This window comes from Anser brachyrhynchus (assembly GCF_964034855.1).
Source record: "Anser brachyrhynchus genome assembly, contig: SCAFFOLD_126, whole genome shotgun sequence".
NCBI classification, from domain to species: domain Eukaryota; kingdom Metazoa; phylum Chordata; class Aves; order Anseriformes; family Anatidae; genus Anser; species Anser brachyrhynchus.
The window spans coordinates 292,059-316,042 of record NW_027663679.1 but is presented as its reverse complement, the minus strand read 5'-3'; the positions used below and the strand labels follow the sequence as shown (position 1 = coordinate 316,042).

General features: G+C 35.5%; 1 protein-coding gene across 1 annotated transcript in view; it reads left to right on the top strand.

Annotated features, from left to right (window-relative positions):
• Positions 1-23,984, top strand: part of LOC308187047 (adhesion G-protein coupled receptor V1-like) — a gene marked incomplete at its 3' end in the record, with an annotated part of 144,508 nt that overhangs the window by 48,801 nt on the left and 71,723 nt on the right. Inside the window, exons 34-45 of the mRNA XM_080609204.1 lie at positions 1,196-1,466; positions 2,265-2,594; positions 5,699-5,875; positions 6,357-6,580; positions 13,812-13,844; positions 15,593-15,719; positions 15,808-15,993; positions 17,843-18,023; positions 18,638-18,801; positions 19,439-19,562; positions 19,952-20,218; positions 22,706-22,832. Of these exons, the coding sequence (XP_080465330.1) occupies positions 1,196-1,466; positions 2,265-2,594; positions 5,699-5,875; positions 6,357-6,580; positions 13,812-13,844; positions 15,593-15,719; positions 15,808-15,993; positions 17,843-18,023; positions 18,638-18,801; positions 19,439-19,562; positions 19,952-20,218; positions 22,706-22,832 (2,211 nt within the window). The remainder of the gene's footprint in view (positions 1-1,195; positions 1,467-2,264; positions 2,595-5,698; positions 5,876-6,356; positions 6,581-13,811; positions 13,845-15,592; positions 15,720-15,807; positions 15,994-17,842; positions 18,024-18,637; positions 18,802-19,438; positions 19,563-19,951; positions 20,219-22,705; positions 22,833-23,984) is intronic.

The following is a 23,984-nucleotide window of genomic DNA, read 5'->3' as shown; positions in this document are numbered from 1 at the left end:
GATCTTCAAACAGTATCTCGTCATGTTAAGGGATTTGTTTGGCACTGTAAAGCATCCTTAGGATTTCACTGACAGTAATTATAAAATCAGTAGTGAAAAATTAATATAGAAATCACCTACTGTGTAATTATTATAAACGATATAGAATTTTCAAGGGAGAAAATGTCTAATTATGCAGAAGTATTTTAATATTTATGAACTATATATGAGAACTGTAAATATTTAATGACATTATCAAAATACTGAAAAACCCTTAATCTAAAAGATGGATCAGTGAAGTTGTGATGCGGCCACACACCCATTCATACAAGTGGAAAATATATTTCAGGCTTCCTTTCCCAGTAAATCTTTGTCTATACTGTATTTAAAGTCAGTCTCTGGTTAAAAAATGGTGGTGAGTGTCTTCTGTGAAGTACTGAATACCCATAGACTTCCAAAAAAGTTAAATACATGTAATTTTACAGATAAATTAAAAACAAATCTCCACACAAATCTTTACAAGCAGAACTAATATCTATACAATATTGCCAGTTTTAGTAAAAATGTCCACTGCTAGCTAGTGATGGTGGTTCATCCCCAGAGAAAGAGGTAATGTATCAACCTATGATTTTATGAACAATTTCTAGTATGTAGAGCCCAGCACTTCAATATTCACTTTTTTTTTTTCTTTCTTATACACAGATACAGGAAACGTGACATTTCCATAATCACAAATATTGATAAATTATATTTCAGTGCATAGGCAAATAGTTGAGTCACTTTATTTTAAATAAAATCATTATTTAAACACTCATGCCTGACAATTGTATTTTGATATAGTCCATAAAACAGTGTAGAAATTTAGTTGAGAAAAAGTTTTCTGAAATTTAACATCTTTCCTGAGAAAAAATATAAACATGCCAACTTTCCTCTTCTCAGTATCTTTCTTACTGTAAACAAAATAAATTTTAACTAATGTCTTTAGATATATTACTCATGTCTTTATGTATATTATCTCATGAATAAGCAACCTGAGAAAAGTCTACTTCTGTGGTATGATTTCACAAATTTTAAGTCCTGACTCAAATGTCAGTAGCAGCAGTTAATATCGATTCCACTGAAGTCAGTATAAATCTTCCAGGGAACAGATAGCTAAGTAAACCGATATTAATTATAATTGCATGTTACAGATTTTTATTTTCATTCAAAACCACAGGTTTGAAGGGATCACGATCGTAAGAAATGGTGGAACACATGGAAATGTTTCTGTGACCTGGGTCATAACTCGAAATAGCAGTGATCTGTCACCTGTGACTGCAGACCTTGTTCCAGAGACCGGGGAGATAGATTTTGATCAAGGACAGATGCTGGTCACACTTTCACTGACCATTATTGATGATAACATACCAGAAGAAGCAGAGCCCTATCTTCTGAAGCTCTTAGCTCATACAATACAGGGAGGCGCAGAAGTCAGCGAACCATCTGAGGTAAGTTTGATTTCAGAACTTGTTTTGAGGAGGTGATAGATAATAATTAGGGAGTAGGATTAGGATTAGGATCCACCAGTTTTGGTGGATTGGCTAAATTGAAGTAGTTGTGCTTGAGTTTAAGTGAAGCAAGCTGATGTATTCTCAGTATAAAGAGCCACATCCAAAGTCTTTGGCTTAACATATTTTATAAGGCCAGACCTATTTAATGCAGTAGCATTTAGCTTAGAATATTCCCATCATAAATATCATTGCATAACTGCTATCTTGATTGGTTGCTTGCTAAGAGAAGGTTGAGCATTTATTTTCACTTGCTTATTTGCTGTAGGTACTGGAATGTTTTACACAGAGTAACAGCTTCAAGAGGATGGCTTAGTGATTAAGACTAACCTCTGAACTTTTAAATAAGGGGTAATTAGCATTACTGACAATTCTGTGACTCAGGTCCCTACTTTGCTTTTTGAACATATGATTGGAATGAATTTGGTGAATTAAATGATTTTTTCACAGTCTGAAATATATTCAAATTATTCACTTTGGCTGCTGAACCAAAAATCAGTTATTCAAAGCTCATTCTGACATAGATGAGGCATAGCAGGAAAGTTGCTGCTATCAGTGGTGTGCTGCTTGTGCACAAGCAACACTTTGGGGCTGTCAATCTGATTTCTTTCTTGAGTGCCAATTCACTAACGATAAAAATGTATGATGACAGTCAGGACATACTTTCATGAAAACGTGAAAACTGTGGTGTATATTAATTGTAGCATTGAGTAAGTGATGCTGTTTTCTGTTTTGCAGCTTTTGTTTTACATTCAGGACAGCGATGATGTTTATGGCGTAATAAAGTTTTATCCTTTGGAGAATCAGAAGATTGAAAGTAATCCAACAGGACGCTTTTTATCCTTGAGTTTTGTAAGGGAGAAAGGAACAGTTGGAAATGTGCAGTTAGTTTATACTGCACTGTATATTCCAGCTGGAGCTCTGGATCCTGAGAGAGCAAAAGATGGCATTCTAAATATGTCTAGAAACAGCATCCTCCTGTTTCCAGAAGGAAAAACACATCATACTTTGAGTATACCAATAAGAAAAGATGCATTTCTTCAAAATGGTGCTCATTTCCTCATACAGGTATCTCAGCTGTTTTGTTTTTGTTTTTGTTTTTTAGCTTATTTAATATGAGGAATATGATTCAATAATTGATCCTTCCCCTTGACTGTAATTTAAATGACCATTCCTGTAAAAAAAAAAAAAAAGTGCTTAGCTCTGAAGCAAAGATTTTCTTATTTAAAAAGACATCTTTCATAACTATGCTATAAAGTTTTCTATCCCTAATCATTAGTAATTAAACAAATTTTAAAACTAAAGAGGATTCAGGTACTAATCATGGAATTTATCAAAATGAGATCAGCGTTGTCTGTTGCTTGCCCCTTGAAGCATGTTTCTGCTTGGCCTCTGACTTGGAACGTGAAAAAAATAAGGTTCTTAAAATTAAATTACTGAAGCAGGAAAAATTTCAGAAATGACATGCAAGTAAATGTATCTTGGGCTTGATACAGGTCCTTCTCCAGCAGGTCATCCCCCAGCCTGTACTGATACTTGCGGTTGTTCCTTCCCAAATGCAGGACTCTACACTTGCTCTTGTTAAACCTCATCTGGTTTCTTCCTGCCCAACTCTCCAGCCTGACCAGGTCCCTTCCAACCCCTACAATTCTGTGATACTGTGATCTTTGCTCTTCCAGCTGAACTATTCTAAATTAAAAAGGGTCAAATATACATTATATATTATATGTATATTATATTGCATTTATATATAAATTTGTTAGGAGAACTTACTTTTTTTTTTCCCTGTATAGTTTTCTTCACTTTTTTCTTTCCTTTTTTTTTTCTATCTCAATTTGTAAAAGATAACTTTTATCATCGTTGAAGGTGTTGATGTTATATCCATGAATTTCAAATTTGCCAGGTTTTATATTTTCCTTATAGTCTACCAAAGACGTTGTAATCACTTCTAAGACCTTTGAAAGATTTCCTCCCTCCACATCCTTCTCCCTACATTCTCTTACAGGAGGAATAATGAGAACAAAAAGTTTTGCCAGAATTATATTGTTTATCTAATATGCAATTTTATTTATTTATTTATTTATGGCATTCACAGTTAGATTAGGAATTGCCTTCTGAAATACTAGAACACGTTAGTATGTTTTATGATTGCAAGAGGTTTGAGAGATCCACAAAATTCTTAAATGTCTAATTCCATGTATTCAATGTTTTTTTTTTTTTTTTTTTTTTTGTCCTTTGACTGTAGTCAAGACACACATCTGATAAATATTTCAGAATGTTCAGTCATTCCAAGCACTTTGCCTGGATTTTCAAACTGTAGATTCCAATCTGTTTTTTTTTTTTTCTGTACTTTCTCCATGAACTATAAATAAAATCTTTGTTTGAAGAAATTAAATCAGAGGAGCTTTCCAGCTCAAATAATTAATTTAGAAACTCATAGAGAAGGAAAACACCACTATTTATCACTGTGACAATCCTTCTGCATCGTGAATAAATGATAATCTCAGTGAACATGTTTAGAATGAGTTGTACTTAGGCAAAATAAAGAATTGACTCAGGAATCAGCAGAGAAGCAAATGAAACTGTAGGATGAATAAAGGTACAGGAGATAATGTTAATGTGAGATATATTCCTTAGTGACACCTTCAATTAAATAACGTGCTGTAATCAGAGATGCGGTTTTTGGTATAGCTAGGAAGATTAACTCTGAAAATTAAGCTCATAAACTAATTGTTATTGTTCAAATAACTATATATTTTTTTCTCTTTGTACTGGTTTCCTTTAAAAGGTACTAAAGGAAACATTGCAGAAAGAGTAAAATCTCTGTTCTTTATTGATTATTACTTTATTCCAAAGGTACCATACAGGATCCAAATACAGCATACACTTTAAATAGAGCAAATTGTTTTGGCTGTGTAGTATTTCAGAAAGTTTACTGAGCTAATAACCGCACAGTGGTGCACTTTCATCCTGTTAATTGCAGAATCGGGGCCTATGCTAGGAGAAAGCTCAGAAAAGAGGAGAAACAAACAGTGCCATCATCTGTTCTTCAGACTTTTGATAACAAGTTGGAATGGTTGAGAATCAGTTACTAAATACAGTATTTGTAAAACATTTCCATCTATCATCAGATAAATGTTCATGCATATTTCTGGGTGTTACTCAAGCAGTTGTGGAACAAAATATGATACAGCCCACATATTTATAGAGTTTGGTTTCAAGAACTGTAAGACTTTAAAAATCATCTTTTGAAATGGTGAACCATGATTACTATATGAATTTAAGAAAGGCCACTATTTTATCCCCAAAAAATAAAGCTTTACTCTATGATAACACCTGATAACTCCAAGAAAAAATGTCAGTGGGAGTTTATGCCCCAGTGAAATGTTCACAGAAATATATGCAAATCTGTTATGGAAACATTTATTGTAATGATGCATGTAGACAGAATCACATGGAATAAATAATATTTAAAGGAAATAATTAAACAGGCAAGTTCTGCTTTCCTTGGTGTGTCACTACTGGTGCTGGGCTTAGCGAGTGATGCTTCCCTTTTAAAGAAAAGGATGAAAAAAAATCTATTTCCTCTTAGTATCTATAATCTATCAGAAATGCAGTGACAAGTAAAATACAGTTTTGAAATACTGTACTGAATTTAAATTCTTAATGTGGCTCTGGTAGTTCTTAGATAGAGAATTCCTTAAAATTTTGTGGAGAGGAAAGAAAAGTGGATTATTATTTGGCTGTTTGATCAAGGGCTGTAAATTATTATGACTTCAGTGATTTCCCTAGATTTTTATCAATGCAAGACACAAAAAATGATGTTAGACAATTGCCTATGCTGCTCATCAATGACTGTTGTTAATAGCTCTAGTAATGTATCAGCTGATCTGGAACAGAGTCTCTCTCTCTGGCTTGATCTGTGTTTAATTACATACACTAACATGATTTGTCTGGGAGGTGTACCATTCTGCTGACAGCTCAACAATATCCACTTAATTTCTTTGACATGTCTACTTACAAATTTTTATAACAGCAGTGCTATCAGTAGGAAGAATTTGCTCTGGAGATGTATACTTCCTTTATATGAAAATTACTCTGAAATGTCAGAACTGTTCTGACTTGGTGCTGAGGCTTCTTATTTCTCACTTTTCTTTTACTTTTTCCTACAGCTGGAAGGAGTTGAACTGGTGAATAGAATTCCTCTAGTCCCATCTGTGAGTCCTAGATTAGGCGAAATTCGAAATATTTCTTTGAGGATTACTCCAGATATTGCAAATGGAGAAATAGGCTTTATTAGCAATCTACCGATTATTCTTTCTGAACCAGAAGATTCCCCTGCTACGCTGGTAAGTAAGCCTTTTTATATTGTCTTTTGCTATGGAAAACTTATTTGGAGAAGGTGGAGTTTGCTGTATTCAGTGTAGCATTTGACAATTAATGTGAGGAAAAGCCTTCCTGTAAGTTCTGTCTTATCCTAAATATTCTCTTCTTTAAAAAAAAAAAAAAAATGCTCTGAAATAATCTGTTACTGATTTCCAGAGAACTGAGATTGGTCTTTGCTTTCTGTGTAAGTATCTAAAACCAGTTAGCCCTTGATGCTCACACAGAGCAAAAGATACTGCAGTTAGTCTCTCTCACCAATTGCGAGCATAGTCATGTAAAGTAGGACTGAGACAAATCCTGAATAAGATAGATCATTTCCCATTCTCAAATTAGAACTGGCCAAACTTTTGTTTTTATTATTATTTATTCAAATAGTAATTTGCAAGGGAGTAATCGGTTTTGCATCTACTTTTGCAAGTCACAACAAATTAATGTGTTTCACAGGTTTCCATTGCATTGCATCGAGATGGGACTGATGGTCAAGCAACTGTGTTCTGGAGTTTGAAACCCTCTGGTCCCAATCAAAAGGCGGTAACACAGGATGATATAAGTCCTTTTAACGGCTCCGTGGTTTTCTTATCTGGACAAAGTGATACCACAATTAACATCACCATTAAAGCTGATGATGTACCTGAAATGAACGAAACTGTGTTATTAACTTTGGACAGGTATTGTACCCTATTCTCTATTCATATGTATCAGCTGCAGTACTCAATTTATGCATAACAGATTAGCACAGTGTTAATTACATGGTATTGCTTGCATTGTGTTGATATGTGTCTGAAGAAATAGTGGGCCCTTGTTTCAGACTGTGTATGGGTTCTTTGACTGGAGATCAATGTAAGAAACCATTTTGCATTTATTATCTAATGACTTAACTGTTTATATTTTCATGAAAATTCTGTATGCTATTTAGAAAGTTCTTTCAGTTTTGATCTTTTTTATAGCTCTTGGTTTTAACACTTTTTTTTTTTTCGGAAAAATAATATTTAGTAAGATAATGGGAAAAACTAAAGTGAGAACTAAAAAGCAATGCAGAACTTTTTCTGTCAGAAAAAACATTTATAACTTGGGTGTCACTGTAGAATTAGACTTGCAGTTTATTTGTTTGATCTGCATGTTCAATATTCCTTGATAATTAGATACTTCTGTCAGCTCATAGCCCCCAGAATATCCCAGTGTGACTATTATTGCAGTCTTCTGCTAATGAGAATGCAGTGGGGTTTCTGAAGCACAGTGTTCTGGTCTCCCTTCTCATCTAGTGGAGGATTTTAGGATAACAGGCTGTAAGGGCCCTCAGGTGATACTATTATCTGCATGTGAACACTGTTCAGAAAACTTAAATTAGTTTATAATCAGGAGTCTTTTCCCTCTTTGAGTTACTAACAAGAGTGTCTTGGCTATATCGTCTGTCCTGCTTCCCACAGCTCAGTTACATAAGTAAATACAGAAATACCACCACACGTGCTCTTGTATTACCTCCTATTTGTCTAAGGTACGTTTTCCACTTTTACTGAAAACATACTACAGTGGTCTGCCAGCACCAGCTTCCACACTGAACATCTACTACTTACATAGTCCTTACCTTATGCAGAAGAAGTATTTTTATTCTGTACAGGAAGCGTAGGCTAGCTCTTAGATATCCACAACAGATATCCACAGTGATTCCACATTAGCAAACAATAGGCAAGAAGCTCCTCACGCTGTTGTTGATCACTAGAAGATCCCATTTCAGAAAACATGGTTTTCGAACATCTTTATGGCACACAGGGAAGATGTTATTCCTTTGCGGGATTGGCTTGCTTGATTAAAAGGTGGCTGGTTAATGCATGTAGTTCAGAACTAGTTATTTTATTCTACCTTGGCTACTCATTACATTAAAAAGGCAATCCTTTTCAGAATAAAAACAGAGACTATTGCAAGCAGTTCTCCGCTTTCTTTCTGTGGGAGAAACTGGTTTGTCTCAAGGAATTTTTTTAGAGTCTCTGGCACAAAGGGGGAAACTAGGATTAGAAATGATGGTTCAAGTTTTGAGTGTAAGGTGGCCAAGAATGCAGAGTGGTATTGAGGTAAACAAGTAAGTAGATAGAAGTAAGCAGCATGAAAGGGTAACTTTTTTGATTCACGTGTGTGAAAGTACAGTTTTCTGCCATTTATCCTGAGTTACAACTGTAGGCTATACCTTGAAAATGGTGGCTGCAACAGGGATTGAACTGGCAGCTGAACAAATACAACCAGTGTTCTGCTTTTGCTGTGTATGGTGCAAGCCGTAGGCTCTGTTGATCATGAAGTGGATGGTGAAAAGTGTGCCAACAGTAAGCAGCTTTCCCACACTTGGCAGGGTCAGAGAGTGAACCGAGGAACAGGTGGTCTGTCCTGGAAAAAGAAGTAAGCAAGGAGGAGATAGAATCTGAACTTTTCTCTAGACCTTGGTAGCATCCCTCACTTCAACTAATTAGCAGAAGCCAAGAATGAAATGACTGCAGAGATCATCCTTTCAGTACTAGACATGACTCTTCAAATTAGGGTTGAAGGATACTGGCAGGGTTACGTGTACGCCCGTGCTATTGCTTTCAGCCTGGTTGGTATTTTGTGGACAAATAGAAGATTTCAGTTTCCGAGGCTGGCAGCCAGCACCTCACAGCAGTAGTGAATGAGCATGAAAACAAAGATGCACTGTGCTGTAGATGTGCTTGTACTGTTCCGTAAATTGTAGCATAAGTCAGCGAGAAAAGAAAGCATGTAAGAACTTTAATGAAACTACAGACATAGACATATGTTCATAAGCATTCAATGTATTGCAATTATTAATAGCACGGGTAAAATAATCAAAATAATTAGTTCTAACAAGGATGTATTATTTACGGCTTAGTGGTATTGTCAAGGCAGTTCAATTTTAAATGAGCTTTAAGTGCATCCATAACTATATTTTTTCCAAGCCATTAAAAACAATGTTATCCTTTCTTGCTTTATGCTCTCTATACTTAGACCACAGATATTAAAACTAGCTCTGAATTTTGTCCACAAACTGGAGGAAAATGTATAACATGAAAAATATGATTCCAAAGAACACAGATGAGTAATGATGAGTAATGAAGGAGCAAGAGAGTCTTGTATCTGCTGAAGCTTCTTTATATTTTCTTTTTTTAGGAGCAGATTCAGGTTGAATGCCTGCCCTATCTGAATAGGCCTGAATTGAGACCAAGCATAAATAAAACCAGATGTCTGTAGTGAAATCTATGTGAGAAAGGAAAGACCTTGGTCTTCTTGATGAATGTAGGTGGAACAGGCCATGGAAATTGTGTGTGTGCTTTGTGAGAGCATATATGCATACTAGGGCTGTTCATTTTACCTGGTAAGCACAAACAGAAATCAGTTTTTTTTAAATCTGATTGCTGTTTTTTCCTTCTACACAACGTAATCTCTCACTGGCAGTTATCAGCCCCCCAGTTAAGGTGCAGACAGCTATCAGTTTGGCACCTGGCACAACCAGAGGGCCAGAACCTGCAGGGTATGTGGGCTGGGGACGTGGCCTGTGTTTGTGCTCATGAGTGAGTGGTGGTGAGACTGAGAACTTGGAGACTTTGGGATCTGGGGATAAATCACTTTTATTTTGTGGAAGTGATAATCAACAAACAGACAACTGTTTAGGCAGTCCTTATGCTCCAGCATTTTTTGAGTCTTAACTCATGGAAGTTAGGATGCCAGAACAGATCCATATGCATATGTTACGACATAAATCTCATTTACTATATATGATAAACTGAAGCAACGTTATTTGAAGATTTTTATTGTTCTAGTGATTTCTGTGATGGGATACAGATTTCCATAGGCTGACATTCTGTCATCAGTTTATGTGGAAAATGATTAGACCTATGAGTTATGAAGTAATTTTTTGAAAATTACAAATGTAAAATACAGACTTGACTATTTCACTGTGAAATATCTGGCAGTTTTTAAACATTTTTGGGTTTTAGAGGTTGCTACATGTCAAAAAGTTAGAAAAGCATAGGAGGGCCATTTAAATCACTGTGTAGTGTTGATGGACAGGGCTTAAGGGTTTATGTGTTGTGGGTTACTCACTGCCATACTGCTTAATGGAGCTAGGATTTTCTCCTTACTTGGTAATTCCCTTTGGTTAGTGTCTGTTTCAAAACCATATCTATCTTACTTATGTAAATTTTCATAGAATCACAGAATAGCTTGGGTTGGAAGGGACCTTAAAGATCATCAGTTTCCAACCCCAGTGCCATGGGCAGGGATGCCACCCATTAGATCAGGTCGGCCCACAGCCTAGTCCAACCTGGCCTTGAAAACCTCCAGGGATGCCTCAAGGGTTTGATCAGACTGCGTTTTAACGGGGAAAAAGTCATTTGAAAATAGTAGAATGTTGAAATGAGTGCGCTGGACACCTACTGCTTGTTTTCATTACTTCTCAAAATAACAACATATCTCTCCTGCTATGACTCAGAAAAATTAAAATAGCCTCAAAAATCAAATAAATGATGGATTAAACCTGGAGAGAAGGTGTTTCCTCTGATGAGAGGCACTATGGAAAGTCTAATGTGGCAAATCCTACTTTAATGCAGTTCTTTAGAGCTAGAGCCTGCCTCTAATTAAATCAGTAGATAATCCTGAAAAAATTGAAGAGGGGGTGAACACTGAATGCAAGCAAATTGAGTAATGTTCCACAAGCAATTTCACTTCCCCCTTTTTGAGATACCCTGATAGAAAAGAAAGTCTTTTAGAGAAGTGTGGTTTAATAATGACAGCCATGTAGATTCACAGTGGAAATTAAGTTTCTCATGTGTCTTTCAGAACACTCAGGTTCTGCAGAAATTCCAGATTTTGTCAAAAGTTATTAACTTCAAAGCTATTTTTCATTTATTTATTTAATTATTTTGTGGTTCTAGTTAGTTCTTAACATTGAAATTCTCATGGTACCTTAAACTTAGTCAAAACTCTAATTTCTCCTATTTTCTTGTACTGCATGTTTAAAAAAGTGTAAGAAACATTTTGAAGCTCCTGTCAGTTGTCCTAATTCATCTGTAGTTCTTGCTACATAATAATTATGATTTTTTTTACTGAAAGAATTTCCCTAATGATCAGTCATTTCACATTAGTCTTGTTGTATAAGAAATGCTTTACACACTTTGAGGTTGTATTTCTTTTGGCAGCATCATAAGCATTGCCAGGGTTTACTGTCTGTGACGATATGAAACTTCATGTCCATACATAGCCATTTTACAGGAAAAAATAAGCTGAGGATAAAAACAGGGAAGTGGCTTTCCCAGTGATTGGTATCACCTTATTCCTGGTCAAGAGTTCTTTTCACTAGCTGGAGGAGCTGCTGGCCACGGTTAAGCCACCATGTCAAAGCAGCTGTTTTAACTTTTATTGCTGCTTCTGAATAGCCCTCTTTGTCCTGTTTCCATACTGCTGTCAGAGGAACACCTAAAGAGCTGGTTTCACATACCACGAGGAGTGAAACGGGACTGAACTGGACCCGTGTAGTGTCAGGCAGTCTGGGAGCATCTCCTCCGTGGTGTAAGGGTGGTATATGAACGCCCCTCTGTTCTTCGAGGTTGGAAGTGCACGTGGCAGGGGATGGGGCTGGTGTCCTGGCAGCTCTCTGGTGGCACGGACCCTGTGTCCAGCCCCGTAGCTCCTCCGGGTCGATCTGAGCTGGCTGCTGGAAGTATTATGCAGTTATTTGCTGAACGCTTCACCTTGCCTGGTTTAGCCCTGTATGGACTTAGGTTTAGCACATGAAGAGTACACTGAACCGAAAAGCAAGCATTTGGATTAAAAGGATAAAAGTTTGCAGGATGTGAGTATGATAATTGCATTACAATGTAATTGTTCAAAACAATAGAATTGGGATTTTTTTTTTTTTATTATTCCTAGAAAAAAGTAAACCTGTGAGAATACTTTACAACAAACATTTTGGATTTAAATTTAAAATGTACTTTCCTAATTTATCTTTGTTCTCTTAATTCTTCTTTTTTTTTTCAATACTATTTTTTAAAAATTTCTTGTTAGGGATATGCATTCTATGTTATGAAAAGTTACATGTATATGCCTTAGAGTATAGATATAAAGAATACTACTGAGTGCACCATTCTTCGAATCACAGAATGGCTCAGGTTGGAAGGGACCTTAAAGATCATCCACTTCCAACCCCTCTGCCATGGGCAGGGATGGCACCTACTAGATCAGGTTGGCCACAGCCTCATCCAACCTGGTCTTGAATACCTCCAGGGATGGGGCAGCCACAGCTTCGTTCATTCATTGTTTGCTTAACAGCATCTTGGAGCTGGAAACCTAAACCTAGCTGCTTCTATTAAGTTTCTGCATAGGATGTTTTATGACTTTTTGGAGAAGTAACTAACATTACTGTGCCAGGGCAGTGATAGCGGTCTGACCACTCATGATATCAGCCAGAGAAAAAAAATGACCAGATAATAAATAAATAAACAAACAAACAAACAAATAAGTAAATAAATAAAAGGATCCAGGTGTTCAAGATGGGGTTTGTATGGAGAAACCACCTGAACAACGTTCTTTTTTACCAGTTGATGGACTGAATTTTACTGGTTGCTTCCTGACCTGAAAGCTGTCTAGGTTTAATACATATCAAAAGCTCACTTGATATAGTGATTCATTTTTATTTTCTGTTGTAAATTATTTTACTAACAGCTTAGCGATATAATTAAATTTTAGCATTACCAACTCTGGAATCTTCTCCTTGATCTTTTCATTGTGTTAATATTTTGCTGTTTTTTGAATGCTTTTGCATGTTTCTGAGGGAAGGGAGAATGTCTCAATATATACCTAGCTTCAGTGAATATCAATAACAAATTTCAATTAATTCAGACTTCCTATTCGAAAGAACGTCTGTGAATGTATTTACTTCTCAGAATTTAGAGTGAACTCTTGTCTGTATTGAATTCCAAATTTAAATTATTTTTGAGATTAGTGGAGCCCAATTATCACCTTACAAACACTGTTTTAATCTGTTTTTGGTGCTTTGATAGACGATACAGTTTTTGTATTTAATGTATTTTTGATTAAGAAAGCCAAAATACATGATTACTATTGCAGAATAATGCTGCCCTTTTGACTGACTTCATGTGGCAGTTTTGTTATAAATGCTTGGTTGAAACTTGATTTAATTTTTTAACCTTTTGATTAGCAAATACCTTTTCCTTTCCCCTTTTTCTTTTTTTTTTTTGTCCCTTTATTTCCTTGTCCCCTCTTTTTCCCCTTTTTCTCCTTCTGCTTCTCTTTCTTATATTTGTATTTATGTTATACATGTATATATACTACTTTGGTAATCTGATTAACTAAAAAATTGTTGTAAATGAGGTTTGCTGTGATTTTGTGCCTAATTACTTTTCCTTGTGTACCCATCAGTACTCTTTCTGTGCTTATCTGTTTTTATCATTGCTTTGTCAGACTGATGAAACACCATATCACAGAGGCACGTAGATGTATTTCCCTAATAAAGGGTTATAATCGTGGATGGCTGCTGCAGTTGTGATCACGCAGTCAGTAATCAAGCTCTTTGAGGAGGGCTTGGTAGGGAACACCTTGAGTGGCTCTTGACATGCTGAATTGGTCATGGGGTCACTCCTCCTAAGTGGGAACTGCCCACTTGCTGGCCTTTGTCAACAGGAAAATGCCAAGCAAGCAGGGTTCCCATAAAAAGAACATTATAAACTTTTGGAAAGTAAAAAGAAAGCCTTCTTTTTTTTCTTTTTCTTTTTTTTTTTTTTGTCCCTTTTGTTAGTTTTTTGTTCTTTTATAAGATGGGTAGTATTGAAATTTTAGTAAGTGGCACTTTCATTACTTTCTACATCCTCTTTTTTTTTTTTTTTTTTTCCTCTGTGTTGACAGGGTAGAGACAGAAAGGTTTGTCGTGTTCTTTGGGTAAGTGCGGTGAACTGTTTTCTGTCCTCAGTGAATCAATGCTTTGTTTTAGAAGTGGTTGGTTTGGACAGAAACTGTCTTTATCATTTCTTTCCCCCCCAAGAATCACGTCTCTGCATCTCTTCAGACAACGCATGCTTCCCCTTTGGTGTTTCGTTTGATGGCATGGGGTTCTTGCTTGAAGGCATTTCTTTATGTAGGATCTGTGAATGATGAAAGTTATGAATGCATGGCTCAGTGTTTGATATTTGAGTGTTTCATGGAATAATGAATTAATTGTTTTAAACTGCTACAAATACAGTTTGCCCCAACTAAATGGCTGAACTGATTAGAGTTACAGAGTAATTTTCTCTAGTCAAAGACAAGGAAAGTTATCTTGATTTAGACTAACATGCATATAATTTATATAACACAGGTTATTTTTTCTACCGACTTTTTTTTTTTTTAAACATGTAACAAACATGAGCACGTTACTCTATTAAATAGGTATTACCTATTTTGCATCCTGTACCCTGTCCTGTAGACTGTGCTACAACAATGCTAAGTTGTTTTTGTGTGTGTAGGTTCCAGTTACTTAAAACGTGCTTCTGGACACAGTTCTGGGCCTGATTTCAAAAACTGGATATAATAGATCACATTTCTTCATGAAATAGTGTTTGATAAAGTCTAGGTTGTAGCACAGTGAAAGCACAAAAATATGTACAGTATGCAGGACCACGATTTCATTGAAAAATACAATACTGACAGGAAATGTGAAAGATGCAAAGGAATCTAAGTACCTAAAACTACATGTAATAAATCATATGCAGACCATCAATCTGAAGGTGTATTCTTGATGCATCCTGCAATAGTGCTTCTCTGGAATTTTTAATATAAGAAATTTAAAATGATGAAAATTACTGCTTCTGAGGAAAGGCAAGCAAGTAATATGCAAGGTTCATTACTGTTATCAGATACTGCCCATTCCTGTCACAGAGTACGATCAAGATGGTGTAGGAGAAGCCCAGAGAGAGAAATCCTTTACTGAGAGGAATCTGAAGTATGCGTATTTGGTCAACGTACTTCATTCTTGCACCATTCAGCATGTGCTTTAAAGGAGTAATGAGAAAGGGGAATGAGTCTGAGCTACTGAGAGCAGGTCCAACATTTTGTAGAGTCAGACAGGGATCCTACAGGTAGTCTCCACATCTACAGAAGGCAGGCTAACACAGAGCTGAGGATGAAATCCATGGTATCGAGGGTCAAATTTCTGCCTCTTTATGTCAGTAGTAAACTTTGACAAACAAAGCAATAATGGAAATTTATGCTTTTCAGTGTAATCTCAGCATAGGTGATTTTGGAATTTCCTTTATACCTTGATCCAAGTACAAAGTAGTTCTGAATTTAACTAACTTTTTTTTTTTTTTTTCCTGGCACTATTCTGTTTCTTTTCCTGTGTGTTGTGTGCATGTGTTATCAAAAACAGACAAACAAACAACAGAGTTACTAGCTATAAAAAGCTAATCAGAAACAAACAAACAAAAAGTTACTTCAGAGGCAATTATTTATTTTATTTATTTATTTATTTATTTTTTACGAATGGATAAAACATTCTGATGTTGTATCATTCTTAACTTGTTTTAATCCTTGTAGGTAACTGTTGGCTTTCATAATTTATTCATAAAATTTGTCAATATCCTGATCTCCTCTGTATGGATTTGCTAAACAGAGTTGCAACTTGAAAAAAACCTCTTACCTTCCTTTCTCAGGGTCAGTGTGGAAAATCAGATACTGAAATACGGGTTTACTACTTGTGAAATTACAATTTTGGAAAACGATGATCCTGGAGGAGTGTTCGAATTTTCTTCCTCTTCCAGAGGTCCCTACAGCATCAAGGTAGCTATCCGAGTAACGTCACTTAAACATTACAGACGACTTAGTTCTAACAGAGTGCTAGAAAAAGATTAATTTTATTTTTTTGCAGGAAGGGGAGTCTGTTGAGCTGCAGATTGTTCGCACTAGAGGAAGCCTCATCAGACAGTTTCTGCGCTACACTGTAGAACCAAGAGATAATAATGAGTTTTATGGAAGCACAGGAATTCTGGAGTTTAAGCCTGGTGAAAGAGAGATCATAATTACTCTACTGACAAGGATGGATGGGATTCCAGAGGTAAGAATTAATATTTTTCTCTCTTTAAATTGCATTCACATACATATTTGTTTGTCACTTACTAAAATATAGATGGTTTCACCTGTAAATACCAGCAATTTTTCTGTAACATTTGAAGGCTTTCTTTTTCTTAAGTGTGAGAAATAGATAGAGGAGGAGTGACTGAAAGGCCTATAAGATAGTCAAGCACCATATGAAAGCACTTTATATCAATACAAATCAGGTCTTGTCAGTCTTGCCTGAATATTCATTTCTCTGATATCTCTATTGTTTTGTAATCCCAGAAATCTGCACAATTTGAGGCATGTGTCTGTTGCTTTTCTCTTTGCTTTCTGCTTTTCTGTAGCTTGTTCCCTTTCCTGTGCATCAGCCATCCTGGATTCCATCAGGAAGTTTGCAAGGGTTTGATTTTACCACATTTATGTTAACATAAATTTTAGCTGCTGTGATTCAGCATTTTTTGCTGCCTTTACATGCACATTCCTATGCTGTATTTTGCATAAGCAGTTAGTTGTGTTTGTCTGATCCTGCTAATGAGCTGATCTAGGAGTAAGATGTCAGAAAGCCAGCTTTACAAAACATAAAGGTTTTAGGAAGGTTAATAATCTTTTTGTAGGGCCAGGTGGTCATCAGTCATGGATTGAAGGAGGGATGGAGGACCATATGATGAGGAAATCAGGGGATCACAGCAACTCCAACTTCAATTGCATAGGCTGCTGTAGAAATTCAGGTTTCTTTTCCCTACATACTCCAAAGAAAGGAGACATAAGAAGTCTGAACTCCACTACAGAAGCCAGGAACATAAGTTAATCTAGTAAAACTTAGGCACTAAAACAGCGGGTTATTTAATAGTTCCATTCCCAGTTTTTACTAGTTCATCAGCAGGCTGAGATAAAAGTATTTCCCTGCTTACAGCAGTATTATTAGACTAGGTAAGTCATCCTGCTGAAATGCTCAGGCAAAAACATACGAATTGTAGTGTCAGGACTAAAAAATAAGGAGGTCCTTTTATACTCTTCTATCTCCAAGAGTGGCCAAAAGCCACATACATGAGCAGGACATATATAATCACTTTCCTCCAGAATGCCATCCCAGCCTCCAATGGTGGGCAGTCCAAGGATGTCTGGAGTAATGGATGGTATCTTTGGGTGCCTTCAGATTTTCTTTCTGTTAATTGAAGCAGTTACGCTTTGAACGCAGGTAAGGTTTTAGCATCCATGACATTCTGTAGTACTGAACACCATTGTTTAATTGAATTGTATGTGAAGAACCAGTTCATGTGTGTTTCTTTACTGCTAACCACCAGCCAGTTTCACTGAGTTCTCCCCAGTGTAGAGTAATGCTGTTTTCTAGATAGATAAATGCAATATTTTTTTCTAATGTTCTCTGATACTTTTTTGAAAGTACCATGTCCCATTAGATTAATAAAGCCAGTTGATCAATTCTTTCTAAATTAGCATGCTGTCCATGGTTTAAAAATCTTTGCTTTACCTGTTACAAAGCCAGGAATCTTAAGAAGTCTTGGAGGAAAGAAAATTTACATTTCAGAGTGTGTTACAAACATTACTTGTGAAATTATGCGATTCTAAATTAAGTACACAAAATAAGTCCTTGCTTATAATAATAATAGACTTTTGGAGAAACTGATGCTTTTAGAGATAGAAAGTTCTAACAATTTCCTTTATTTGATAGCATTATACAAACGTTTATTGCATGTAGAATGTGTGTGATTTCATTTTAAGTTTGTATCCCTTTCTGCCTGATGGGGGACTGTGGACTATAGACCATTTTGTTTTTGATGTGGATGTTGAATATGTATTTTTGTTCTGACTGAGTTTCCCTCTTCTAGCTGGATGAGCTATATTCTGTGGTACTTAGTGGCTACAGTGAAATGCCAGGCAAGTTGGGGAATGCCACAATGGTCAGTATAACCATTTTGAAGAATGATGATCCGCATGGTATCATTCAGTTTCTACCTTACGAACTAACAGTAACAATAAGTGAAAGCAAAGGAGAAGTCATCCATACCGGTAATTCCTTTTTATTAGAGTTACTTCTTTATCTGCTGTCTGCTTCTGCAAGTCTTATTTTCCCTGTTCTAGGATAACAGAAGTCTAGGAGACTTCTTACTAAAATCTCCACTCAGGACTTTACAGATTGGTACAATGCCAAGCAAGATGAGCAGCGGAGAGTGAAGTGGAGAAGTATGGGTGTGGAAAAACAGAGGGATTAACTGAGTAAAAAGGATTGCTAGAGAATTTTCCAGACAGGAGGGATGGAGTACTGATGTATGTGCAAAGTGCAACGTGGAGGTAGTAGCTCTGTTTGTGGAGAATGAAGAATGGGGTGTTATATAAGAGAAACGTAGAGTTAAATCTTCCTATGGGTGATTTTAATTGATCTATTCAGTTATCAATTACTTTTACAGGCAAGAATTAACATGTGAAATTAAAGCAGTTTGCACTGCTTTAGTAATCTGTCTTTGTGTGTCCTTTTCTGTAGCACTCCAACATGTTACTGGTTTCATAAGAAGTGAAATTGGTTATTATTGTATTTCCTTTTTCTCAGTTTCAGATGTTTCAGATGTTCCTTTTTGATTTCTGTTGCTCTGAATATGCACACTGACTCTGTTTATGTTTTTTAGCTGTTTACAGAGTTGTAAGAAATCAAGGAAACTATGGAAATGTTAGTGTGTCTTGGGTTGTTGATCCAGCATGTACCAATGACGTCTATCCAGAGCAAGGGACTATTTTATTTGATAATCTGGAGTTTTCAAAAAATATCACCATTTACTCACTGCCAGATGAGGTAAACACTTTTACAGTGTTTTGGGGTGAGAATATGGGACAAAGAGTAAGTACTAAAACATTAGAGTATAAGGAGAAAAAAGGAATGTGTGTTTCTCAAGAGCCTAATAACTTGTAGGAAATATCAAAATACTTGGGTAGAACTGAGATAATGTCTGCAAATCATAGAGAAATTTCAGAAGCTGTGCATACCTCTAAACAAAAAAGGTAGAAGCTGAGAGTAATTGTACTGTGGTAAAGTTATAGGAAAGTTTGACTGAAACTCGTATCTTGATAACTGGAATCCTAATTTCAATCCTAATCCTATATGCTGATAAATTTGAAGTAATATAAGAAAGATTACACCTAATGATAAATAAATAAAGCTGTAAAAAAAACTACATGTATCAGAAACATAAAACTGGAAGGTAACTTTTGGGTCATCTGTGCAAGATAAAGAGGAAGGGACTTACTTACAAAAACTGTAGATGGATGATAATTTCTGTATAACTGTATGAATTATCATCCCTCTTGAGACACATAAGGACTGACAAATAAAAACAACACTCAGAAATCTCTGGCTTATTAATCCCCCTAACTTTTCATTTTAAATTCTTCAGTGTTTTGTATGCTAGAAATTAATGTCTTAATACTTTCAGGTGCCTGAAGAGGAGGAAGTATTCACCATCAGTTTATTCAATGCTACCGGTGGAGCCAGGCTGGGCAATGTAACCACTGCAATTTTACAAATAACAAAGAATGATGATCCCATTTATTTTGCAGGTTAGATATTATTGTTTATAAATGTGGAATACATACACTACCTAAAACGGATTTTTTTCACAAACCAGATCATTGCGAAATCGTAATCCCAAAAGAGCAAGTGGAAAAGCTCCCCAAACTTTTTTTTTTTTGTATTTAATTTATATTTGTTTCCTTCAGAACCTTCCCATTTTTTTGTGTGTGTCATTTTTCTCTTTGTTGATGTTGAGATCAGTTAGGAGGCAAGGTACAAAATATTCTCTCGTACCTGAATTATTTCCTACCTTTATCACATACATCTTATTGTTTCATTGAAGAGGAAGATCCTACTAGAGAGAATTAAGAAAACAGAGCAAATGCAAGCAACTCAGGCTTGAACTCAGACAGATTTGTTGCTTTTGTATTTTCAGAACCTGTGACAGTGAGTGTTCAAGAAGGAAGTGTTGCAAACTTTACAGTCCTAAGGAATGGATCTGCTGATGTCGCTGTTGTTGTCCAGTATATTACTGTTAATGGAGATGCAACAGCTGAAGAGGGAGACTTTGTTCCCAGTGGAAAGAACAGTGTCATTTTGTTTGATGTTGGAGAAAGGGAGCAGAATTTATCTGTGTATATCAACGATGATGATACCCCTGAAACTGATGAAACATTTTATATTATCCTTTTCAATTCTACAGGTAAGTCTTCCTTTTTTTTTTTTTTTTTTTTGCTGGCAATTTCTTAGTATCTTGGTCTTATCATAAAGCAATATTTAAATGCCAAGAATTATACGAATAATGTTTGCTTCAAGATTTTTATACAATAAATGCATACTGTGTTTGAATTTTCATCCTTAATTATTTTATTGGAAACAAAAATCAAATGATAGAGTTGATACTTTGCCTGCAAAAACAACTGGAGTGAAAGTCCCTTTTCAAATATAAATGCTCCAAATTAGATGGACTTCAATACAAAAACACAAAGCAAAAAAAAAAAAAAACAAAATTTAGTACCCAACAGTCTTAGGAAAAGAGGTATTCTTTTAGTTATTTTTTTCATGCTCCAGAGTGTATTACAAAACTACATGATTTTTGTAAAAACAAACAGAACTGCCATATTTTGGAGGAAGGGTATGTAATTGCTCTATTTTATTAGTAGCGAAGAGTATGCATACATTTTTTTCACTCTGAGACTATAGTTTTAAAAGGCTTAATTTGCAGAAAAATATATGTCACAATTTACCCAGGGGACCACCTCTAAAGAAAGGATTTATTACCTTAGAAATAACGTATTTTTGTTTATTTATTTATTTTTCAAAGTTTACACTTAAAAAGGAATGACCAAAATTATTCAGCCCATTCCTCACGTTTTTGAAATACATATCTTTTAGAATAAATTATCACTGTTATGTAATATACATGAGAAAATAAAAGTGAAGTATAAGAAATTCATAATTTTTCCAGAGCCCTAAGTATTTAATAAAGACCCTCCCCACACCTAGCTCCAACAAAACTCATGGTGTTGTGGGAGAGTCATTTGCAATTGTGTTATCAAATTTTAATTTACTGCCCTTCATTTTTTACTGTTCTCTAGTTGAGAGGTAATAACAGGCTCTGAATCTGCTGCAAATCTTTGCAATGCAAAGCAAAGCTGTATTGAATCAGCCATTGAAACCTGAGGGGCTGTAATTTAATAAAGCAAAGAAAGATGATGGCAATTAACCATCAGACTATACCTTCAGATTGTGTGACACGTTCTCAAAGTAAAATACCTACCAGGTATTCAATTCAAGATTAGGAAACCTAAAATTAGATTTCTTCATCTGTAAGCACGCTAAGCATCTTAGTTCTCATTACAGTCTCTGATGGTCTTAGTCTTTAGCAGTCGATAAGACTGAAGTGATTGAGGTCATGCTACAGTGGACACCCTGCGGCTGGCCTGTGAGTTTCTCACAAGGCAGCATTGATCTTGAGTTGAATCCTTCCCTGAACATTGGTAGCAGGCAGCCAGAGGTTGACAGGGAAAGCAGTAATTTGAGTATAAGGCAGCTAAGCTATTTCCCAAGGTCGGCTGGTATTCACTGTAGTACCCAGGTCTCTTATAAAATATCAGACTAGGGAAAGGATTAGACAAAACCATTCTTCTTCCTTCATAAGTTTTCTCTTTTGTTGTCTCTTTCTACTTTAATAACTTTCTTCAGGATCTACTGGTAGCTCCCAATACTACCCCATTGGGAACATATTATGGCTTTTCTCCTAGCACATGGGGAATGGGTATCCATAGCCTCCTTTTTCCTCTAAAATGAGCATCATATAGTTTTACAGCCATTCTAGAATCACTAAGAATAAAGAATATTTCTATACATATTCCTGAAAGCAAAAGTTGGTTTTCTTTCTATGATTGGTTACATACAGTGGCCTTGACTGTTCTGAAATTTTTTTGGGGACTGTTGTTCCTGAGAGAAAATACAAATAGAGGTATATGAAGTTAGAGGAATAAGCACATTGTTTAACGTGGAACAAAATTTAGTCGGACACTTTCAAAGAAGACAAAAAATGGGGTGGGTGTGGACACATTATGTTCATCTATGGACAATGCAATGGAGTTAGAATTAACATCCCTTAATATTTACCTGTACTAATATGCACACTGAAATCCTGCTAGCTTCCCATCTACATAATAAGAATCTTATGTTTCTTCCTTTTAGATATTCTTTGATATGGGAGTGAATAAACTCTTAGACATTGCTCATAGCTTGTATTTAGTTTAAATGCAATACTTTTCTTCTAGGTCTAAAGAAGGTCGGGGCTCTCTGAATACCTTACTCTTTTATTCTGTACCTCTGAATATCTTATTCTTTTGACTTGTCCAGATGATCAAACAGAAAATGTTACCTCACATAACAACTACATGCAAGGATACTGTGTAGTAAGAATCACATCTTCTCAGTTCATGTCATTTTTCCTGAAAATCTTACGTCTTGCTCTCTGGATGGTACACTACTTAAATACTTTTACTCTGATTTGCCTGCTGCTGAATACCTCAAATTCTGTTTTTCACTGACTTTTATAATTGTCCTTTTCTTTGTATAAAAGCAATTGTAGTGAGTAGAAAACATAATTGGATTTAGAGTTACCTACATTTCTGATTCCAATTTTAATAATAATAATTGTCCTCTTTTTTAGGAGATACAGTTATCTTTAAGGCTGGAATGGCAACAGTTATTATTGAAGCAAATGATGATCCTAATGGAATTTTCTCTTTGGAACCTTTAGAGAAGCCAGTTGAAGAAGGCAAAAGTAACATTTTTTGGTAAGTAACGTTTAAAGAATATCTTTGCACTCTTTTGGAACTGGTGTATGTGGTACTTTATAAATAGCACTTTGATTAAATCAAATGCACAAGTGTGCATTGATAGAAGTGCACTATAGAAAAACAGTTTTACAAAATTTTGGATTAAATGATTTGTAATGTGTTGAAGACATCACCTGTAATACTATGGAGTACACAGTAAATATTAAAAAGTGCACAGAAGCTCATGTTGAAATGTAACTAAATAAGACTTCAGCATTGATGTTCTGTTATAATCTCAGGAACCTGTAGATACAGAAAAATCTGAATGATTGAGCACAATATAACCTAGGCTGACAGAAAAAGAAAAAAAACCACTCAACAAATAGCTAAATAAAACTGTGTGGCACTAGGTGGCTTTTTGTACCCATCTTTGAAATTTTCAACTGCAAACTACTGTATTCTTTCTTTCTGTTTTTGTATTTTTTTTTTTCTTTTATCTGTTAATTACAGATTGAAATCTATACTTAAAGTCCGGATGTGACACTCTTCATTAGTCTGACCTTTGAAAGTATTTTCCTTTGTGCCACCATGATATATTGAAGAATTAGCAGGGTTAAAAATTGAATGCACTTGGCATCTCGCCTTGTTACATTCATTTCATAAATTTACTATGGGGTTTTAATTGGATGAAAAAATGATTTTTCGTTAAGAAATCTTGAGACAGGCTGTAAAGAGAAGTTAGGTCACAATAAATGCGATAGTGCAAATAGTTAGGGAAGAGGTTCTTCTTGCATTTAAAAAATCATCCTTTTTTTTTTGTCTGTTTGTTTTAAAGCCTTGAAGCAGATGCTTATGGCTGTGAATTGGTTCTTTATGCTTGTGTCAATACATCTGAAATATGAATAGTCTCAAGAAAAGAGGATATTAAGTTCATTGTGTGTTTGTTGTTGTGCTGTTCACTGTTTTGGGCTTTGTTGTTTTTTTGTCCTTTATAGTCTAATCTGCAGGATAATTTTTGTGGATTTGGTGGTGTTAAGAATATTGTTTTGATGTAAACATGCTTATATACAGGTGCTTTATGGAATTATAGGATACCAAGATCTCCAACATCTGAGGAACCTGCTCAGTCATCATTGATAAAATATATTTACTAGGGATCTGTCTCTTCCA